This window comes from Enoplosus armatus, chromosome 10 (genome assembly GCF_043641665.1).
Source record: "Enoplosus armatus isolate fEnoArm2 chromosome 10, fEnoArm2.hap1, whole genome shotgun sequence".
Classification (NCBI taxonomy): Eukaryota; Metazoa; Chordata; class Actinopteri; order Centrarchiformes; family Enoplosidae; genus Enoplosus; species Enoplosus armatus.
This window is the reverse complement of record NC_092189.1, coordinates 12877811-12897242: the sequence shown is the minus strand read 5'-3', so window position 1 is coordinate 12897242 and position 19432 is coordinate 12877811. Positions and strand designations below refer to the sequence as shown.

General features: G+C 41.2%; 1 protein-coding gene across 1 annotated transcript; it reads right to left on the bottom strand.

Moving 5' to 3' along the window:
- Positions 1–2824: 2824 nt before the first annotated feature.
- Positions 2825–19013, bottom strand: LOC139291549 (neuronal acetylcholine receptor subunit beta-2-like). Its single transcript, XM_070913610.1, has 6 exons — positions 18962–19013; positions 9984–10129; positions 9786–9830; positions 9358–9467; positions 4095–5085; positions 2825–2980 (listed from the first exon to the last, which is right to left on the bottom strand). The coding sequence occupies exons 1-6, from the start codon at positions 19011–19013 to the stop codon at positions 2825–2827; spliced, it is 1500 nt and encodes a 499-aa protein (XP_070769711.1).
- Positions 19014–19432: the final 419 nt, after the last annotated feature.

The window sequence follows — 19432 nt, the reverse complement described above, 5'->3', positions numbered from 1 at the left end:
GTGTGACTGATATGATGTTAGCTGGAAAATGATGATGCAGTAGTATCTTTGCTGGAAGCATCAGCAGTTGCTGGAAAACAGAAGCTCGAATACGTTTGTGTTCTGGAAAAACAAATAATCAGGGACCTTAAAATATCCATGCAGACACTAATGGAAACTGCAACTACATCTAATTTGGAAAATTGTGATTATAGGATATTACCTAATACTGCTATTGTTGGAAATAATTATTTATGTATTTCAAATTGTCTTTTATTATTCACAACTACTCCAATCATGGATAATGCTGCCACAATGGCCAAAACCGCAAACTTAAACTTAAAATTAGACTGTGTGAAATGTGATTATCAGAGGCATGTAACCAGAAAAAATAGACACAATTATCTGATGCCTCTGGCTCCTTTTTATGTCCACACACACTTCAGGGAGCAGCTGTTATCTGATAAAGACAGAAAAGCCTCATAACACATAAGACTTTCCAGTTTGTGATTATGTGCATGTGCGTATTCATTCACATGATGTGTCCCTTTTGCTGTCGTACCGCCTTGCTGCCATCTTAAACTAACAGAAGGCGAAATTACAAACCCCTGGGACATAAGACTGTCTAATGAAGCCTTAGTCAGCTGACTAACATTTAGCCCTGGCCCCACACAGTTCACACACATGCACTCCAGAAACTTCTGAGAAAAATGTCAACTGCCTGGAGACTGTGATTAGTTTTGAATCATCTCAACGTGGCTGATAATGTGTGAGGTGTTAGAAAAGAGGATGTTTAAGCCTTTACTTTGTCACGTCCTGTTCAACACTAACCAAGTAAGAGAGTAAGAGCTAGAGGAGAGATAGTGAGAGACAGTGTGATGTCTGAGAAAGAGCTCAATATAGAAACAGAGACATGGTTATAATGTTGAATGAACGACTGCAGGATAAACTGACCGATTAAAGTTCATGTGATTCATCAGGTCTGCTTGTTGCTGTCATTTCCCTTTATTGATCCAGTTAGCAAGACATCAGCTCCCACCTCAGTCTCTTCCAGTAATCCTCATCATTTATTGTCTTGACAGACAAAACTCAGAAAAAGAAAAGGTATGTTTCATTCCATCCACTGAAAAGAACAAAAATAAAAGAAATCAATACAGCTGGATTAGTACAGTACACCTTTTCCTTGGCTAACATTGGTAGCAGTGACAGTCGAGTGAGTTATGACAGTGACAAAGTTATAATACCTCTTGGAAATATTTACTGGACACGGATTCAAGTAACGTCTCTGAGAACGGACTGAGATAATCAAGCATTCAATATGATGGAAGATAAAGCAAGTGAAGAGCCAGGCTGTTTGGCTACTTTTCCCCCGGGTCAGTGTGTATAAAATACAGTACAATATTTATTGCTGCTGGTTTCCTTGGTGATGGATGCTGACGAGCACTGCTTTGATGAAACCAGGGTACTGTACCTTTTTTAAAAGAAGCATGGTGAGCAACGACAGCCTAATGGTCATTGGTTTTAAGTTTTTTCCTTTTTTTTAGCACGATTGTAACGTCCCTCCTTCGTTTAAAACACGGCTGCTTTTAAACATAACAACAGCAGCTTGTCATAGATTTGATCAGTCTGTTATTTCAGGTCCACACAGTGAGGTGTGGGTGTGAGGGTAGAAACATACCCATCCATTATAATTTGAGCAGCCCAACAGTTAGCTGTTTTGTGTCCCCTCTCACTCTCATTTTCAAGGCAAATATGAGAAATTCAAACAGTATGTGTGGCTATTGGCAAAAGGACACAGGGAGGTGATCTTCTTCTATGTATCTGCACAGAAGGGATTCATCTTCTTCTCTTCAGGGGGATGTGTTGTCGATGTGAGGCCCATATCTGCAAAATGAGTCTGCTTGTGAGTTTCTGTGGCTTTGTTCATCTTTGGGCTCTTTCTGTCTTTGAGTCAAAAAAAAAAAGAATTAAAAACAAAGAACAGTGCCTTGTTGTATGCATGCTACCCCCCATAATATCATGTTAGGGCTGTTTCAATTTGATTTAGACACAGAAAGTTAAGCCTGTTCTAAACAGAAAAAAAAGTCCTGAGTTGCTGTTTTCCAGGTAAACCTTTGTTAACGGTAATAGGGGTCAACACACTTTAAACTTGACCATTTCAGGTAAAGGTTTTCTTTTTAAAAAAAAATCTACATTTAAATCTTTGGAGAACTGCAGATTTATGTTTTGATCCCCAAGAAAGAGCATCATGACTGACAAGGTGGTTTCACTTTACATTTTGAATTAAAAGATAATTCTGGTTTATTGTAACTTGGGTCTTGTTTTTGTAGTTTTGTCCATTATTTCTTTTGATTATCATATCATTGAACACACCAACGTATTTGCTGTGTACATGCACAACTAGCATAAGAAAGGTGGGTAAATGTTGAACCAGGAAGTGGATCTGTAAACTGTGATTGATGCTGCAACATTTGGGGCTATACATTTTGTTTTCTCTTCCAAATGAGCTTGGCTAACCTGGTGGTTTGGGGGCGTCCTGAAAAACCGAGCGGTTGTGGGACAATACGATCTCAATCATTTCTGTCGGCTGAATGGTGGCTAAAACTATGAAAATGTGACCCAAGTTGTTATAGACCAGAATTATCCATTAAGTTGGAGTAAGGAGTGGATGTAAGGAAGCGAGCAGGTGGTGGAGGAGGGGGCTAAAGTGCATAATTATCATTTTCCAGTGAGCGTGTGGTGCGAGGCCGGAGTGTGAGGTTATGTGTTAAAATGTTGTCAGAGCTCTGTTGTTGGGGGGACTCAAAGTTCATGTCTGGGTCATGTTGAGATCAAAGTTCAGGTTTCATTTATGGTCCATGTCATCAACGATGGGCGTGTTGTAACTCTGGAACAGAGGCTGCATGAAGAGGCCCAAAGTCCCGACCACACACACCAACACAAAGATCCACAGGAAGAGACGGTCGATCACCATGGCCACGTACTTCCAGTCTTCAATGATCTGCAGAGAGAGGTTGGATATTAAATATTGCCACTGTTGTGTTTCCTGTCCTGAACTAAAGTGAATTAATCTGAATTGAATTACATTGTTTGCTTTTTGCATATAAATTTTTGTCTCTACAGTTCATTATTTATATGTAATCATTTATTGGCTAAAACAACAGTAGTGTCGCTGTGACATAATATTAAGTGGTTCAAATTCACAAATCACTGGATTAATGCGGCTGATGGATGAATGTTTACCATGTTTACCATCGTAGTTTATCGTGTTAGCATGCTAACATTTGCTAATTAGCACTAAACACAAAGTACAGCTGCAGCTGATGAGAATGTCATTAGTTTTGCAGATCATAAAAAAAGTATGGGATGAATTAAAATTGTGAAAAGTCAGAGGATCACCAACGTTATTACAATTCATCCTGTGGGAACCTGAATGTCTGTACCAAATTTTATGGCAAATTCATCCAATAGTTGCTGAGCCATTTCATATAAATGTGAACCACATGGTGGCGCTAGAGGAAAAGTCAGGAGATCACCAAGGTCATTAGATACATCATCTGGGAGCCATGAATGTCTGTACCAAATTTTAGCAAATCCATTATTGAAATGTTGAGAAAATTTGAACCTGTTCCTGGTGCTAAAAAGTCGGGGATCAACAAAGTCATGAGGATTTATCCTCCAGGCACCATGGATATCTGCACCAAATTGTATGTCAAACCATTCAATAGTTGTCAAGACATTTCACTCAAAACAAATGTCAACCTCATGGTGGCGCCAGATGAAAAGTCAGCGGGTCATCAAACTCAGTAGGAATCGTCTTCAGGAGACCACAGATGTCTGTACAAAATTCCATGGCAATCTATCCAATATTTTCTGAGATAGTCAGAATCAAAGTGGTGGGCCAACCTACAGATCAACATTGCCATCCATACAGCCATGCTGTTAGTGTGGCTAACAACTGTTTTATTCTATTAATTGCTATCCTGCCACAAATGTTGTAAAAAAAACAGCCTATGTCAGAATGGAAAATTTACAAAATACAAGCCGGTGAAGGAAGAGCATTCGGAGCATGCTGCACATATTTAGACTTATTAGACTCATGCAGATACACCTACCCCTTCATCATCATCCTCACTCTTCATCTTCTCGGCAATATAGCGCACTCCATCCACAGCATCCTCCACGTCAATGTTGCACTTGAGCGTCATCCTCTTCCTGAAGTCTGTGTTCTCTGACAAGTCGCTGATCTTATAGCCGTAGCGTTTGGCCGACTCCTCGTTCACAAAGAAGGACGAGGAGGAATCTGCCATTCCTGCAGGACTTCCAGTCCCTCCGTCCGCTCCGCGCAGTTTCTGGTCAGAGTACGATCGCTGCTGGTGTTTTTTCCGGAACCTTTCTCGGATGTTGGAGCTACCGGGTCTCCGCATGAAGAGGTAAGAGGGGAGCCGGTACAGGAAGACGCGCTTGACCCAAGGAGGCATGGCATGTGTACTGGGGGACCGATGGTGCACATTGAGCACACAAACGCTGGTGACGATGGAGAAGGTGACCAGCACCATTGAAAACATCAGGTACTTCCCAATCAGAGGCACAGCTAAAGATGTAGGTGGCACAATCTTTGAGATAAGGAGTAAAAACACAGTCAGGGCCAAGAGGACAGAGATACAAAGAGTCATCTTCTCACCACAGTCTGACGGGAGGTAGAACACCAGAATAGCCAGCGACGTGATCAGGATGCAGGGAATGATCAGGTTAATGGTGTAGAACAGAGGTTTTCTCTTGATAATAAAGTCATAGGTGATATCCAGGTACTTGATGTCATTAGGGTCTTCATTCTTGCGTCCAGGCAATGAAACAATATCCCACTCACCACTGGGTTTAAAGTCGTCACGTGAGGCGTAATCACTGAGGAGGATGAGATCGATCTCAGTGTGGTCGTAGGTCCAGGAGCGAAATTTGAGGGTGCAGTTCTGCTGGTCGAACGGGAAATCACGGACTTCGATTTTGCAGGCTGACTTGTAGATAGCTGGTGGGAGCCAGGCAACCTCGCCGTTGTTGGAGACCACAGCATTGGAGTAGAAGGAGACTTCATAGGTCCCATCAGCACTGACAAGAGGAAAAGGTGATAAGCAAAAGACAGGAGAAAGATCGAGTCAAAGCACTCGGAGAGAAACTGATTACTGGAAGGATCTTGGCAAAACTCTCAGTCATTCAAACACTTATCGCCACTATATCCACATGTGATGTTACAGATGCATAAAGTTGGAGGAACAGGGTAAGGAGGTCGAAGTAGAACAACTGCTCCTTTGCATTGGTTCAAGCATCTGATAAGGATGCCCCCTGGACACTTCCCTGTAAAGGTATTCAAGGCATATCTAACTGGAGGAGACACCCTTAGGCAAACCCAGAACGCACTGGAAGGATTATATATCCCATCTGGCCTGGGAACTCCTTGGGTACCAGGGGTAGCTGGAGGAAATGGCAAGTGAAGGAAGTCTGGGTTACGTCAGAAAATGGATGGATGCATGAAAACATAAAAAAAACACAGTTAATCCTGTCTTAAAAAATACCTGTAGTTCAGTCAGAGACACTTATATCAGGGAATTGACTATTTATAGGTTATCCATTTAGCTTTGATGGGAAAGGCTCCGCTCTTTGAGGTAGCTCTCAAAAAATCTGAGCATCAGAATTGTTTTATTGAAACCAGTGGTGGAAAGTAACTAAGTACACTTACTCAAGCAATTTACTTACATACTTGAGGTACTTATACAACACATTGTTACATATTAGTGGTTCCAGTTGTTCCCAATCTTTTTGGCCCGTGACCCAGTACCAAAAAAGTACCCTTGTCATTGTTTCAGATGTCTTTTAGTTGTTTGCAGTTAATCTACTAATGTCATATATATCACTCACAGTGGCGATTTTCTGCAGAACCAGTACTTTTACTTGCTATACTTTAATTACATAATTACACTTTGCTGATAGTACTTCTGTAGTTAAAGTTAAGTAGGATTTTGAACACAGGACTTTCACTTGAAATGGAGTATTTCTAGATTGTTGTATTGGTACTTTTACTTGGGTAAAGAATCTGAACATTTCTTCCAACACTGAGTGAAACTAATTCCCTCTTCACAAACACATACATGGATATCAAATTGTGGTTAAACCAGCTTCCAAGGAAGAGGTTGGGATGGTGGAATCTGGTAGCAAAGCCAGTGATGCTGAAGCATGAATCAAGCAGCTGACATCAATCAGGTAATACACGTGAGATGCACTCTACGCTCCATCACGCTGCTTCCACACCTTCAACGTTACTTAATGTGAACCACTCTATCAATCTATGTAATAATTTGTAGAATCCATTACAATCTTTAGCTAGTTCATCCTAACAGTGCAACTGAGTACAGATTAACAACAGAATCAGTGCAGCGATATCATCAAAAGGAAAAAGTTTTCTTGAGCAAATCAATTTACTGTGCTGACTGAGCAAGAAGATTATTTCATGGCTGTTACAACAGTTGTGTGTGTTGAAAGTTAAAGGATGTGTTTATCATCCCAAGGGAGGAGCTCAGCATGGGACACATCACAGCAAAATCTGCTGAGACTGACTTTTTTCTTCATCTCACCAATGCTGCAGGTGATGCATTATAGATAAGTGGCCTATCAATTATAAAGTAGGTCAGGAATCCAACCATCACACTCAGTCTCTAATGCTTTGGGGCTGCTGTGAATATGCAGACTAATTAAAAATGCAGAGGCCCCACCTGGTTACTGCGACCTCTGGTCCCCCAGACTAGGCCAGAGAAGGAGACCTGATGTCGTAAAGTAGTGCTGATCATGTCCTATCATTTTACCTCTTAAGCCATTATGCTCTTCAGTGGTCTTTAGCTGACCAGCAATCTGTGTTCATAAATGTTTTATGCCTACTAGTCCTGTATAAATGGCGGATTAACACTGCTGACCAAAACCTGTCAAACTGTCTCAATCTCAGGTTTAAAGTTCATTCTTGACCTTAAAGTAGTTGAAAAAACAATTACACCAGCAGGTCAATTTAGTATACGTTCCAGAGCTCTTAATCACATCCCATCACATGTTGGCTTAAAAGCTGAGGTTCAAAGTTCATTCTTGAAACTCCAGCTGCTGATGAAGATCATGTGGTATGATTGAAAACTCCAGAACGGCTGCTAAAGGGGTCTTGCAGTGAGATTGTTTTCTCAGTTATCTTAATCTAACTAACAAGTTTGCCTGTACCCGGTCAAGTATAACAGCATGCTGAGGTTGTTCATTTGTACCAGTAGGACAGCTGCAGCAGGATTTGAGTTTTTTTGTACTTGAAACTTATAACATTTGAGAGGAAAAAGTGGCACATTGTTCCTCTTACAAATGAAACTTTAAATACATAAGCAATAAAATACTCCATTTCTCAGTTTAATACACCCAGGGATCTTGCTGTTAGAGCCTTAGTTAGCTTATGATGGTCAGACATCTCAGGTTTATTTTCTTCTTTTTAATTTGAAGTGGCACTGAGAACAATTATGGAGACTTTCTGAAGGTTTTTTGCTTTCTTGTAAAGAACAGTAATATCTATAAACTTGACATTTTAAAACAAGCTGTTCATTTTAATTTAGATATAATTGTGTATATACAGTATGTATAATTAATTGATGACTAATATTTCCTTATTAGGACTCATATTCTAAAATCTGTCACAATGCAGTCAAGCACACAAACAAGTAGATACTGATGCTAAAAGCACTACAATTTAGTGCTGTATTTATACTAAATCTTTAGTTTTTGCAGTATTACAATGTTTTGTGTTGTATGTATTTGTTATTTCTACGAAGGGGAAAATAAAAAACCACAGCTGACAACTAAGAACCATGGTGATATACTGAATATTGAAATAACCTCCAGTTTCACATTTCACTTTGAGCCAATGTCAGCCCAACTAGGCTATAAAGTTGGAAAGAAAGTTAGAAAGTTCATATCCACACTAAACAAAATCAATGCAAAACGAAAACTCAGACATCAAAGCACATGTGTGACAGTGATGCAGAGCAATGACTCCTACATCAACTACATTTTCATGATTGAAAGTTAACTGTTAACGTTATACAACAAACTAGCAGATGGAAAAAAGACCCAGGTGTTGACCTATATGGGTGACAGATGAGGTGAGGCCCAAAAGCCTCCGTGTCTGTCAGCTAACACTCCAGTGGATTGAGGCAGTGGGGCTAATTTCTCCTTGAATGAACTAATTACTGCATCGACATTCTCATGTATTGATTTTCCCTCGCAGCTGTGTTGTACAGCTGCAAGATGATTTTTAGATTTTACGCACAAAGTCAAAATATTCTCACATCAATGTTTTGTGCATTAATTCTCAATATGCAATATGCAAAAACACACAATAATGCACAAGGATGTTTCCCTGCTGTCCAGAGTAACCATGCCTATAAAGTTTGAATGTGCAGTAATGGTGTTATAGGACATTCATTCCTATTGACACTTTGATTGTAAAGGCTATGATTTGATTGTATTGATCCAATGCATATATCATAATCCATATTGTGTAGAGCAGCTGAACTATGTTGGAATAAACACTCAGATATTTTGATGTTTCTGTATCTTGCGTGTGCAAACATGTTCAGTCAGGTGCAAAAGACATGCAAGTAGTGTTATCACAGCAACACAACAAATATTCGCTGACATGAAATAGAGAATAATGTCTTCTGGATATAATGATTATTAAAAGTATCATCAAATTCTGAATCCTGTTCCTCCGAAAGTAAAACTCAATAACTGAAACATTCAAACATTTAGTGTACATTCTAGTTTGATAGATGAGTTTTCCCCATTTTCAGGTGAATTTTTGTCTTGTTGCTGCAAGGTGTACGCCAGTTCTAATTTCCCCCCGGGGATCAGTAAAGTATTTCTGATTCTGATAATACATGTTTTTGCTCAAATGTGAATGTGAGATGTGATCACTTGATGTGGGCATCATTCATCAAAGGTGTGTCCACCGTTGTCTTACCTGCAGATGTTGTAATTTCAATATGTCCCTGTCTCTCTTTCTGAAAAATCTGTAATCTCTCATCCCTTAAAAGATAACTCATCATCATGAGACTGACTGTAGCGTCTGCAGACAGTCTAGACAGTGTTAACAAAACATTTTTGTTGTATTCATTATCCTAAAAGAGGTGAAACGTGGAGAGATAAGAGGATAGAAGGAATAAGAGGATATGAGAAAACATTTTAGGAAAATGGGGCTTTTGAATGAAGTTGCTTGTGTTTTTTCCTCTTTTAATCACTTACCTTTACAGACACTCTCTCACATACACACACACACACATTGAGTCTTTCACAAATGAGGCGTACTTGTTGTAGAGGACGATGTCTGGCAGCCAGATGTGTTGTGACGGAAGACGGATTTTCTTGATTCCCTCGTACTCTTCAGGGTCCCACATTAATCTGTAGTCATTCCATACCTGATAAAGAAGTGCACACACACACACATATATACACACACACACACACACACACACACACACACACACACACACACACAGGGATACATTGATTCAAAAGTCATGCAACCGGAAACATACATAAACATATATGTATGTGTGTAAAAAGGCATTTTAAACAGTTGGTGCATGTGTGTTTGTGTGTGTGTATACTAATGACTAATATGAGTCAGACACTTGTTGTGCCGCTCAGAGGTAGTACTTGGAAATTGCATGACCCCATGCACACAAACACACTTACACAGAATGGAGAACAAGAGGACGAGTGGGGACACAAACCTGACTGAGCCAACAGTTGGTGGTCATGATCTGCTCCCTCTCATTCTGAAACACAGGCAGGCAGAAGGTTTGTGATTGGCTGCTGTATTTAGGCAGTTAACTCCACCATCTGCGCTCTTGAATGAACTTAGTAGGATATGCCTCTATGATAACAGCATATGTGGATTTGGATTTGTGTGTGAATGTGTGTTTCCTCACCACGTTGATCAGCTGGGCTAGAGACACCTGGATGTAAATGGTGACCTGTTGGCTGTTGTTGACAGCTGGTCTGATCAGCTTGTTATAACGCTCCGGTGACAACAGGTGACTCACCAGCCGCTCCTCCACCTCCGCACACAAGGCAGCTGCGCACACACACACACACACACACACACACACACAGAAAAAGCAGAGTTACTACATACAGTGGATCAGAACCTGTATTATGTACTATTATGTTCATGTTTGTGGTCAATTCAGAGAATGCACTCAAGGTGAGAAAATAAAAAAGCTCAAGCCAGGTTTTCAGGTGTCATTTTAATATTGTTTTTAGTGGAGACATACTTTCTGCTTTTACCGCGACGTGGAACGCATGCACAAGTTAGTATGTATTCAAATTCTACACTTACACTTGTATCATAACAAGACCTATGAATGTAAGATTGTGAATTTGAGGGCTCTTTGTGTTATAAGGATGAGTCACTCTTTTGTACAAGTACACTTATTCATGCATCTTTTGTACTAACATATTAATTGATGCACTCTGTTGTACTAGCAAGCTTATTTTTGCAGTCCTTTGTAGTGGGTGTTATAGCACCAGTAGTTCATGGTTGTCGATACTACTACTGTACAGAATACAGTGAAGAGCCTAGGTGTTACACCTTAAGCAGACTAGATAGGTCTAAGTGTTACAGTGTATAGAGGAGAGTCCTCAGCTGGTACTGAATTTATGTACGGGAAGTGCATATACAGCAGAGAACCTTTTGCATGTTTTGTATTAATGCTTTTATTATTTACCTCAAGTGAACACCAAATTTTCCTGTTCAGAATAAAGACCCCAAAAAGATATTTCTGTGTCCTGTGCTGGTTTAATTTCGCCCGGCTACATATAAAGCAACAGCATATCCCATATCTCTTCCACACACTGCCAAAGCCTCATGGGAGCTAGTTATGTAATCTCATTCTGCTGGACACCTTGCCAAACTACAGCCATGCACAACTGCTTCAAAATAAAATCCTAATTTCATCATTTCAGTGGAGTGGATATTGAGATGATGCACTCATATCAGGCTTGAGGGTGCCTCATATTGAATAATGTGTGTCATAAACAGTTAGGTATGGTGGCTAGACAGCTGGGGCCACATGTAGAAGGCGATCTGATTGAATCAGTTTGATCTTACAGATGTGCGTAGGTAGAAGTCCATGTCAGAGTGGCTGTTTATGAACCTTGCATTTGATGCAACCTTGAATTCAACTTTCCAGCTCTCCAGCCTGATGGGATGACGTACAAGATCAGTTATGCTTTGCTCTGCTGAGTGAGAGAGAACAAGTTAAAGTGTCTCTATAAAGTCTATAAGAATAAATCAAAGTCCTTGATGAAAATAATCGAATAAATGACACCAAACCTGACTTTATTCACAAATATTCTCTCAATACACTTCTTAGTCCGCTCCCTTATCATTGCTGACGCACTCTTGATTATCAGTATGATTGTAACGGGATCATAATGAGAAAACCCACAACAACAGAGGCACACACAAACACACACATGTGCCCAGAGCTGTAGTTGGTGAAGCGATGTTTAAGTCTCGTGCTATGAGGTCTCACCAATTAGGTGCTGCAGCGATATAGCATGCTACATTTCCTCAGATGCAATGAGTGTGTAATGAGTAACAATCCATGCAATCTGCAGTCCATATGATGATAATAAGTCACATTTGAACAGACACACACACTCACAGAGCCACCGCAAGGCTGATCTCCCCCTTGTAATCAACAAAGAACAGTGTTTGACTGGGTCACGGAGCTTCAGTGATAGGTGGTGGTTTGAAACACATACGCTGCCAGACTTTCATACATTAGTCCCTTGTTTTGGCTTCATCTCTTCCATTAAAATGTTCAGCTATAATTGACTGTGAAGCAGTTGGCAGGACAACTTTAACAAAGGCTCTGATTTCCACCTCTTTATATCTGCATATCTGCTGTCTGTCTGTTGAAAATCCAGAAATATTAAGATGGATTTATCACTGCCTAGTTGTCTTGCTTAACTTTCATCTGCAATCTAAAACTTTTTTTCTCTCATGCTCCTATACAAGCAAACAGGCACTCTATGTCATCTAAAAGCCTTTTGTCTTGTGTTTTTTCTTGTACCTGCTCTTTCTTTTCCTTTTATTTGTTTTTATGTCCCTTGTTTTCTGGAAGGCGTTTGTGACCGCCTTGCTTGTGCTTCATAAATAAACTTAGTTTGACACGACTGTTGGCTGTGGCTTTCCCGCTCACAGGACAGTATAAACTGGAGGGCAACAAAGAAAGATAAGAGGTGGATTACATAAGAGGTCAATACTGTGTATGTCTCATCCAAAAGCACCACAAGCCTCCATCTTCAAAATGTTAGATAAAGTATGATAATTAAGATTAATCTCCTTATGAGAAGTTATCTTGGGAACATGAACGAGCTATGCAGCATATTATTTCTGCATTTTTTTCCCTCTGCTGTCAGTCAGGCGTTTCATGCCATTCTCTCCCTGTCCAGTAGTAGTCCCCAGTTTGTCCCACCACTTTTCATTTGCTAATCACATCCCCAGTATATACACCTGTTGTCTGGTGTGCTTTCATGCCACAGTTTTCCAGTCTTTCTTATCTTGTGTTGTTGTTCTACCTTTGCCTCCTCTTCTGGACTTTTGCCTGCCTGCTTATGCCCCTTTGGACTAAATGTGGCTTTGATCATAGAGCCAGTACCAGTAAGTACTTGTTTTCTATGTGAGTCATGCATTTGTGTCCACACCATGCTTAACTGAGCTGTTATCAGCTATATCAGTAACAAGTCAGGTCTATGTAGCCCAATATCACAAATCACAAACTTGCCTCAAGGGGCTTCACAATCTGTACAAAATAGGACGTCCTCTATCCTTAGATCCTCTTCAGGACGGACAGACATGCAGTATACAGTATGTCATGTGTACAGAATAGACAAAATTATAATATGGAAAATCAAACCAAAATACACTATCACCACTCAGTGATTAGTGTCACAATCTCTTTTTCCAATTTGTTTCCAGTCCTCTGGATGTGTGTGGAGACTGTTGATTTTAATTTTGAATGAAAACATTTGGCTGTTCATCTAAAAGTCTTTTCAGGTCAGAGCTGAAGATTTAGCTTCAGCTTCCTCTAAACGTCGCACCACCAGGATGATTCAGAAGGGGACATCTTTAAAACAAGTGCGCATGTTTTCATGGAATTTATTGGAAAACGAAGCCTCACAGGTTTACACGCACACGCCAGACTGCATCATGCAAACCCACTTTTAACAATGAGAACTACATCTGGAAACAACCATTCAAGATTCGGAGGACCGATGAGTCAGCGGGGGTCCAGTGGGGTGTAGGAAGAGTTTGTGTTGACGTCTCAGTGAAGGAAAAAAACTGTCAGTCCTCTCTTGTGTAGCCTACTTGACTTCTGTGTTAAGTTGAGTCATCCACCGGGTTGCCAGGCCACAGCGAGCACACAGAAAATAGTCTGCCTTTGTCAGGCCAAGAAAAATTCGCCTGGAACTAACAAAAACTGACGGAAAATGTATTTGATTTGATCTAAGACCTTTGCTAGAAGATTTAAACTTCAGTAAAAAAAAATAAAAAGATGTCGCTGGATGATAAGTTTGGTGTAACAGCACATTGGACTGTTGTATGGCTTTGGCAGTGATTTTCATCCTCTAACTGCCTTCAATAGTCTAGAGTTTGACCCTATCCTACATTTATATGACAGCTATATGGTCAGGTTTCATTTCGGCTACAAAGAGCACACCACTTTCAGTAGAAGATATTGTGATATAGTCAACCATTCATACTGAAACAGCCGTGCAAACGCTTCTGAACTGACATCAGCAATATACTCAGACATCTCAAAACAGTGCAGTTAGCAGCTTTGGACAACTATGAATATTGTTTGTTTTGGCACTTTACTTGCACTTGGTTTTCAGCTATGCTGCCAGCTGTCATATCAACACACAGTATATTCCAGATAAAAAGGTTTTCTGAGGCATGTCAGGATCAAACTGAAGGCAGGTGCAGGAAGGAGAAATATATTCGACACTCTCAGTCTACATTAAACTCCAGCAGGCTGCCATCTGAAGAGGAGATGGGGGGAAGTGTCCAAAGTCTGAGCAACTATGACATGACACTAAACCTCGAGGGTGAATGTCTCTAAAACACAGAGCTCTGTCTGTCAGGATGAGACAGAGAGACAAGGCCCATGAGAGGCAAAGAGGACAATAGATACACAACAAACAACAGCAAGGAGTGTGGGACAAAACAATTGCCAGATTAAGTTAATCATCTGATAAAATGAAATAGGATTTTGCCATATTATGGTAATGATTCATGGGAAATCGGCAATTCATGAGTGTGCTTGATGGGGATCACAGTCTGCCAACAACTCATTGTTTATATGCAATAAGGGTGCAAACTTCTGCATAACAGCATGCAGGTTTCTTGTACTAATTAAAATCAACTGTGTGAGGTTTTGGTGGTCTGGGAGTTGAGGCGGCACTTTCTGTAAATCCTGTTGGTCTAGCTCATTGTTTGCTTTTCAGCTTTATTTGTCATCATGCTCTGGTTAATTGGATTAAAGCCTCATTAAAAAGCAAGAGCTGGTAAACCACCAAGCGGTGACAAACCATGAAATGAAACAAAAATTAATAATTGAATATTAAACTCCCATTCAGCTTCAGTTAAAGGGGCACACCACTGATTGCACGCATGAAGTTCATTTTACTCATCACGAGGAGTACTATTCAGACTTTGACAACATTTGTATAATTGTATTCTGTGTTTTTGGGAGCTTGACCCATACTAGGGACTGAAAGTCAGGATACGTCGACCTGTGCTGCATCGATTTTGACCAACTCTATGAAAGTGCAAGATTAAATCAATGGAGAAGCCCTTTAATATCATCACATGGCAAGAGCACACCATTTTCAATAGAAGATAGTGATATAGTCAACCGGTCACACTGAAACAGCCGTGCAAACACTGAACTGAATCAGCAATAAACTCAGACATCTCAAAACAGTACAGCTAGCAGCTTTGGACAACTATGAATATTGTTTGTTTTGGCACTTTACCTGCATTGGTTTTCAGCCAGATACTGTTGGGTGGTTGCTTGGTTTTATTTAGAAAAACTAAGGCACAAAAATAGTTTGAAATAACAATTTATTTATCAAAACTGACCGCAGCTTAACCTGACTATGCCACCATTTAGGAGAACAACAGCAATAAATGATCAAAGTCACGGTTTGAGATTCGAGTGAGAACTCAAGTGTTTGTTTGTATCTGTCTGCATTTTGCTATTAAACATTTTCAAAACATTTCTTTTTTTCTCTCAGCACCCTTCATACAGAACTTTCCTGAAGCAGAAAAGCATTTCATAGACAGAAATCAAGATGTCAGTGGCTGTACTAATTGTAGGATTGCTGGGTAAATGTTTTAAACACACATCTTTATAGTGGTGTCACCTGCAGTGTGCTCTTTAATGTGGTGGCTTCAGCCTTTGCTTTTCTCTGGCTGCTCTCTGATTTCTGCCTGAGAGAAATAGGAGATGTCATATTTCCTTAAAAATGTAAAGAGGCTGGCATAAAAATAAACCTAGCAGAAAATGTTACTAAACCGTGAAAGACAAATGGAAAGGACTGAGGGTGTTGGAGAAACACAGTATAGGCTGTATAGTGGGATGTAAGGTATGGGGTTGTACAGTAAATGCTAAAACAGTGGATGAGGCTAAAATGAGATGTGTATGAGGTGGATGTAAGTAGAGACAGAGTATTAGGGAGTCTACCAGCAGGTCCCATCACACATGTATGCACACACACACGTAAGTACACACTCCTGTCCGGCTCGCTGCACTCTCCACACCTCAATAATTCATCGCCGCTAAAATAAAAATGCCATCATCTCACAAGCAGAGACTCAACCACAATCAGCCAGACCAAATCAAACACAGTCTCCGTCACAACATACAGAACGTGTCAAACTCGTAACAAAAACAGCGTTCAGACACACTGCGGTGTTTGAATGTTGCAGATGGTTGTCATCACTCTGGTGTAGAGAGAGAAAATACATCCAAATTCTGCATCCCGTAGGTTCTTTTTTAGGGTGGTGAATTATTCAGCGCGTTGCCATCTGGGGTGGCCTTTCTGAGGCCAAAACAATTTAGGCTTCAGCTGTCTTTGGTTTTGCTCAGTACACTGCCCCGTATCAGTCATGTTATAAAAGACGCCCACGTGCCATTCATATGCATCCACAGCCACATGGTTGAGTTCCAACAAGACATTTCACATTGCTCACAGTGTATCTACCGCCTGAGAGATTTTTGTGTGTGTGTTTTTTTGTCCCGTGTGATTTCTGTTGGTTGTTTTGCCCTTGAACTTTTCATCATCACAGACAGTTCCTCCGTCTGTGAGGATAAAACCAACTATTCTTTTGCGACATTGATTTTTTTTTTTTTTTTTGTCTGTCACAACCTCTCCCTCGTGTCCGTCTGACCCGCTTTGCTCTTTTCTTCTCAGCGGTGACAGGAACATGCGCAGGTCGAGTACAGAAGAGAGACAATGGCAGCAGGAAAAGTGTCTTTCTTCTGTTCTCAGCTCCCTCGGAGTCACCCTCACATGTAACCGATGCACCAGTTTCTTCTATATACATGTGATGCAGCTCTCCATGGCTTGAAACCCACATTGATCTCTCTCTTCACCTACCTCCTTCGCTCATTCAAAGAGCAATGTCCAAACAAGCGTGCCAACGCAATGACTAATAGTTTACTATGAAGTGTTGACTCACTGATGCCGGGCCCACTTGACCAAACACACATCTGCAGTTATGAGAAAGCAGTTTTTAAACTCGTGAGAAACAGCAGACTTAGAATAACCCCAGGACAAAACTTAAAGCTGCATATTTCTGCCCACTCACATATAATGTTTCACCCAGCGGCTACAGAGAAGCAGAGTCTGCAGGGTTTTGTGAGGGGGAATCACACACTATCTGCGTGTGATTCCCCCTCTTGCCCTCCTAGGCATTGTGCAAGCTCTTAATGAGCAAAACATATATTCAGGGGTAGCTGTGGCACACATTGGCACACTTACTACAGCATGCAGCTGATACTGAGCGAGACAGAGAGGACAAGAGACAGAGGGGTGCTTGATGAAGAACTCAATATGTCAGATACGTTACTGCATAAGAGAAGGAGTGGTACAAATATGAGATGAAATAGATTGAAGAAATGTGGCATGAAGGAGGAGACAGAAAATGGCCCAAAGAGTGAAAGAGGGTAGAGGAGCCGACATGAGGCAGAGAGCAAATACATCCCAACAAAGTGGCTGCCTGGATTTACTCGTTTTACTGTAGCAGCCAGGGTGAAGTCTGATAGGAGTGACAGAGCCACAGTCATGCAATGCCTCAGCTTCAGACAGAGCACAGGTGATAGTGAAGGAGTCATAGAAATGAGACCAAGTTGGATCTGTTCAACAAAAAAAGGGGAATAAAGGAGGTCACGGAAAGAGAAAGCGAGGAAGGAAGGAACAATTAGAAGGAGACTTACTAAACTAAACTTAAATGCACAAATTGCAAATGGCTGACACATTCATAACTTGATCTTGAGAGCAAATGTGCTATCTAGATCAAGTCTGGCAGAAAATAACTGAGACAAACGAACAAGTAAAGAGAAACATGAGTGACAAGTAAAAACTGACCCGCAGTTAACCTCATGTTTGTACTGTTTTAGTGACACATAAATAAACACACCTAACTAGTTATATATGGATATGGAGGCGTTTTCCTGTTCAGTAATTACCCACTTTGTTTTCCAGATCTTCTTTTTCAAGACTATCAAAGTTGGACAGAATACTCCCAAAATGAGACTGACTCTTTTGAAAAGACCGGCTCATTTTTGCCCTGAAGTAACTTTAGCTCTTCCCCCATGTGAATTAATGTCTATTATCTGCACACAGCCTGCCTTTAATCCAATAAAAACATGCCGAGTTTATGGCACCAGGGATTAAAACTATCTATCTAAACAATGAATTTGAGGAGGCAGACACAATGGGCACTGAGGTTTGCCTTGTTAAGTGCTGCAGCAGATCACGCACTGACACGTTGAGATCCCATTTCAGCACCACAGACAGCTCCTGAATGGGATTCCCCCTCCTGTGCCTGATTCAGGACCATGGACGGCTCCTTCTGTGCAAGTTAAGGCTCTCTGAAGGTCCCTGTTATTACCTTCAGAGAGCCTTGGCCACACTGCAAGCCATTAGGCACAGCCAGAGCCACTAAATACCATTATGAGATTTCATCAAGTAGATGTAAAAGCCCTTGTGTGTCCGCAATCAGAGCCACATCATCCAACTGCTTAATGAGTCACGAGGAGACCACAGCGCCCAATGGTTCAAAGTTATTATTTGGATGTGTTGTTTAAAGTACACACTAAGACTGCAGGGAAATGTGCGCTAAAGCTCAAACATCACACTCTTGCGATTCCGTTATGACTCCGTGGGTTTGTTGTGAAAAGAGGAGCAAGTTAGTTAATTGAGGCGCGCTGAAAAAAAAATCACGTGCTAAACTGTCTGACGCACGGAAATGCCACTATTTTTCCCCACCGGCCTGCTTTCCGGTAATCACGTGCTGTCTGTAAAGTAAAAATGTGGCTTAAACACTTCGACCAAAATTTAAATAGTCACAGAGAGCATTACACTTCAGCCTGTAGGAGCAGAGGAGTGGTGTTTTTAGCTGCAAAGCACATGTGATATCAAATTACATTTTAACATTGAATAAGACTTCCCTGACATTTTATATTAATTGGCATAAACAGAGCCCACAGAGAGTGTAGTATTTTACAACGAGCAGTCCAAGACTGTGTGATTTATGGTCCAGACGCAAAGTAGAAGCCCCCCCGTCCCGTCCCGTCCCGCTCCGGGAGGATTTGAGAGGATTACTCACTTGCCACGGTGAGAACCAGGAGAGCCAATGCTGCTTTCACCGGGGCTGCCATCGTTTCCTCCCCGCCAGTGCGACAGACACACAAAAACTTAAAGAGTGTTTCTCGCGTGTGTTTTCCTCTTTTCTGCCCTCGATGTGAAGTAAGTGATGAGTGACACAAAAATAAAAAAGCAGGCTGGATTATAGCGGTTTCATTGCAGGGGATTCCGGTAGCGGAGGCTCGGAGGCATGGAGAGGAGCACTGGCTGCTGTCTGAGCCCACAGATGAGGAGGCTGGACGCTTTCTGCCAGAGCGCACCGACTCCACCGCTGGTCCTGGAGCTGTGATTGCGCGCAGCGGAAACCGGCTGTAGAGAACAGAGTCCCCCTTAATTCTTCTTGAGCGAAGCAAACAACGTTTTCCTCGGGAATATGGGTCAGGAGCTAGTGGGGATACGCCAATCCCGTTATCGCCGAAGCGGCCATTCTTCA

Coding starts and splice junctions, on each gene's coding strand:
- LOC139291549 (XM_070913610.1), bottom strand. CDS start 19,013: ATGGCAGCCCCGGTGAAAGCAGCATTGGCTCTCCTGGTTCTCACCGTG. Junction 9,468..9,785: donor CCAACTGTTGGCTCAGTCAG/GTTTGTGTCCCC, acceptor CTTCTTTATCAG/GTATGGAATGACTACAGATT. Junction 2,981..4,094: donor GTGAGGATGATGATGAAGGG/GTAGGTGTATCT, acceptor CTCTCTCTGCAG/ATCATTGAAGACTGGAAGTA.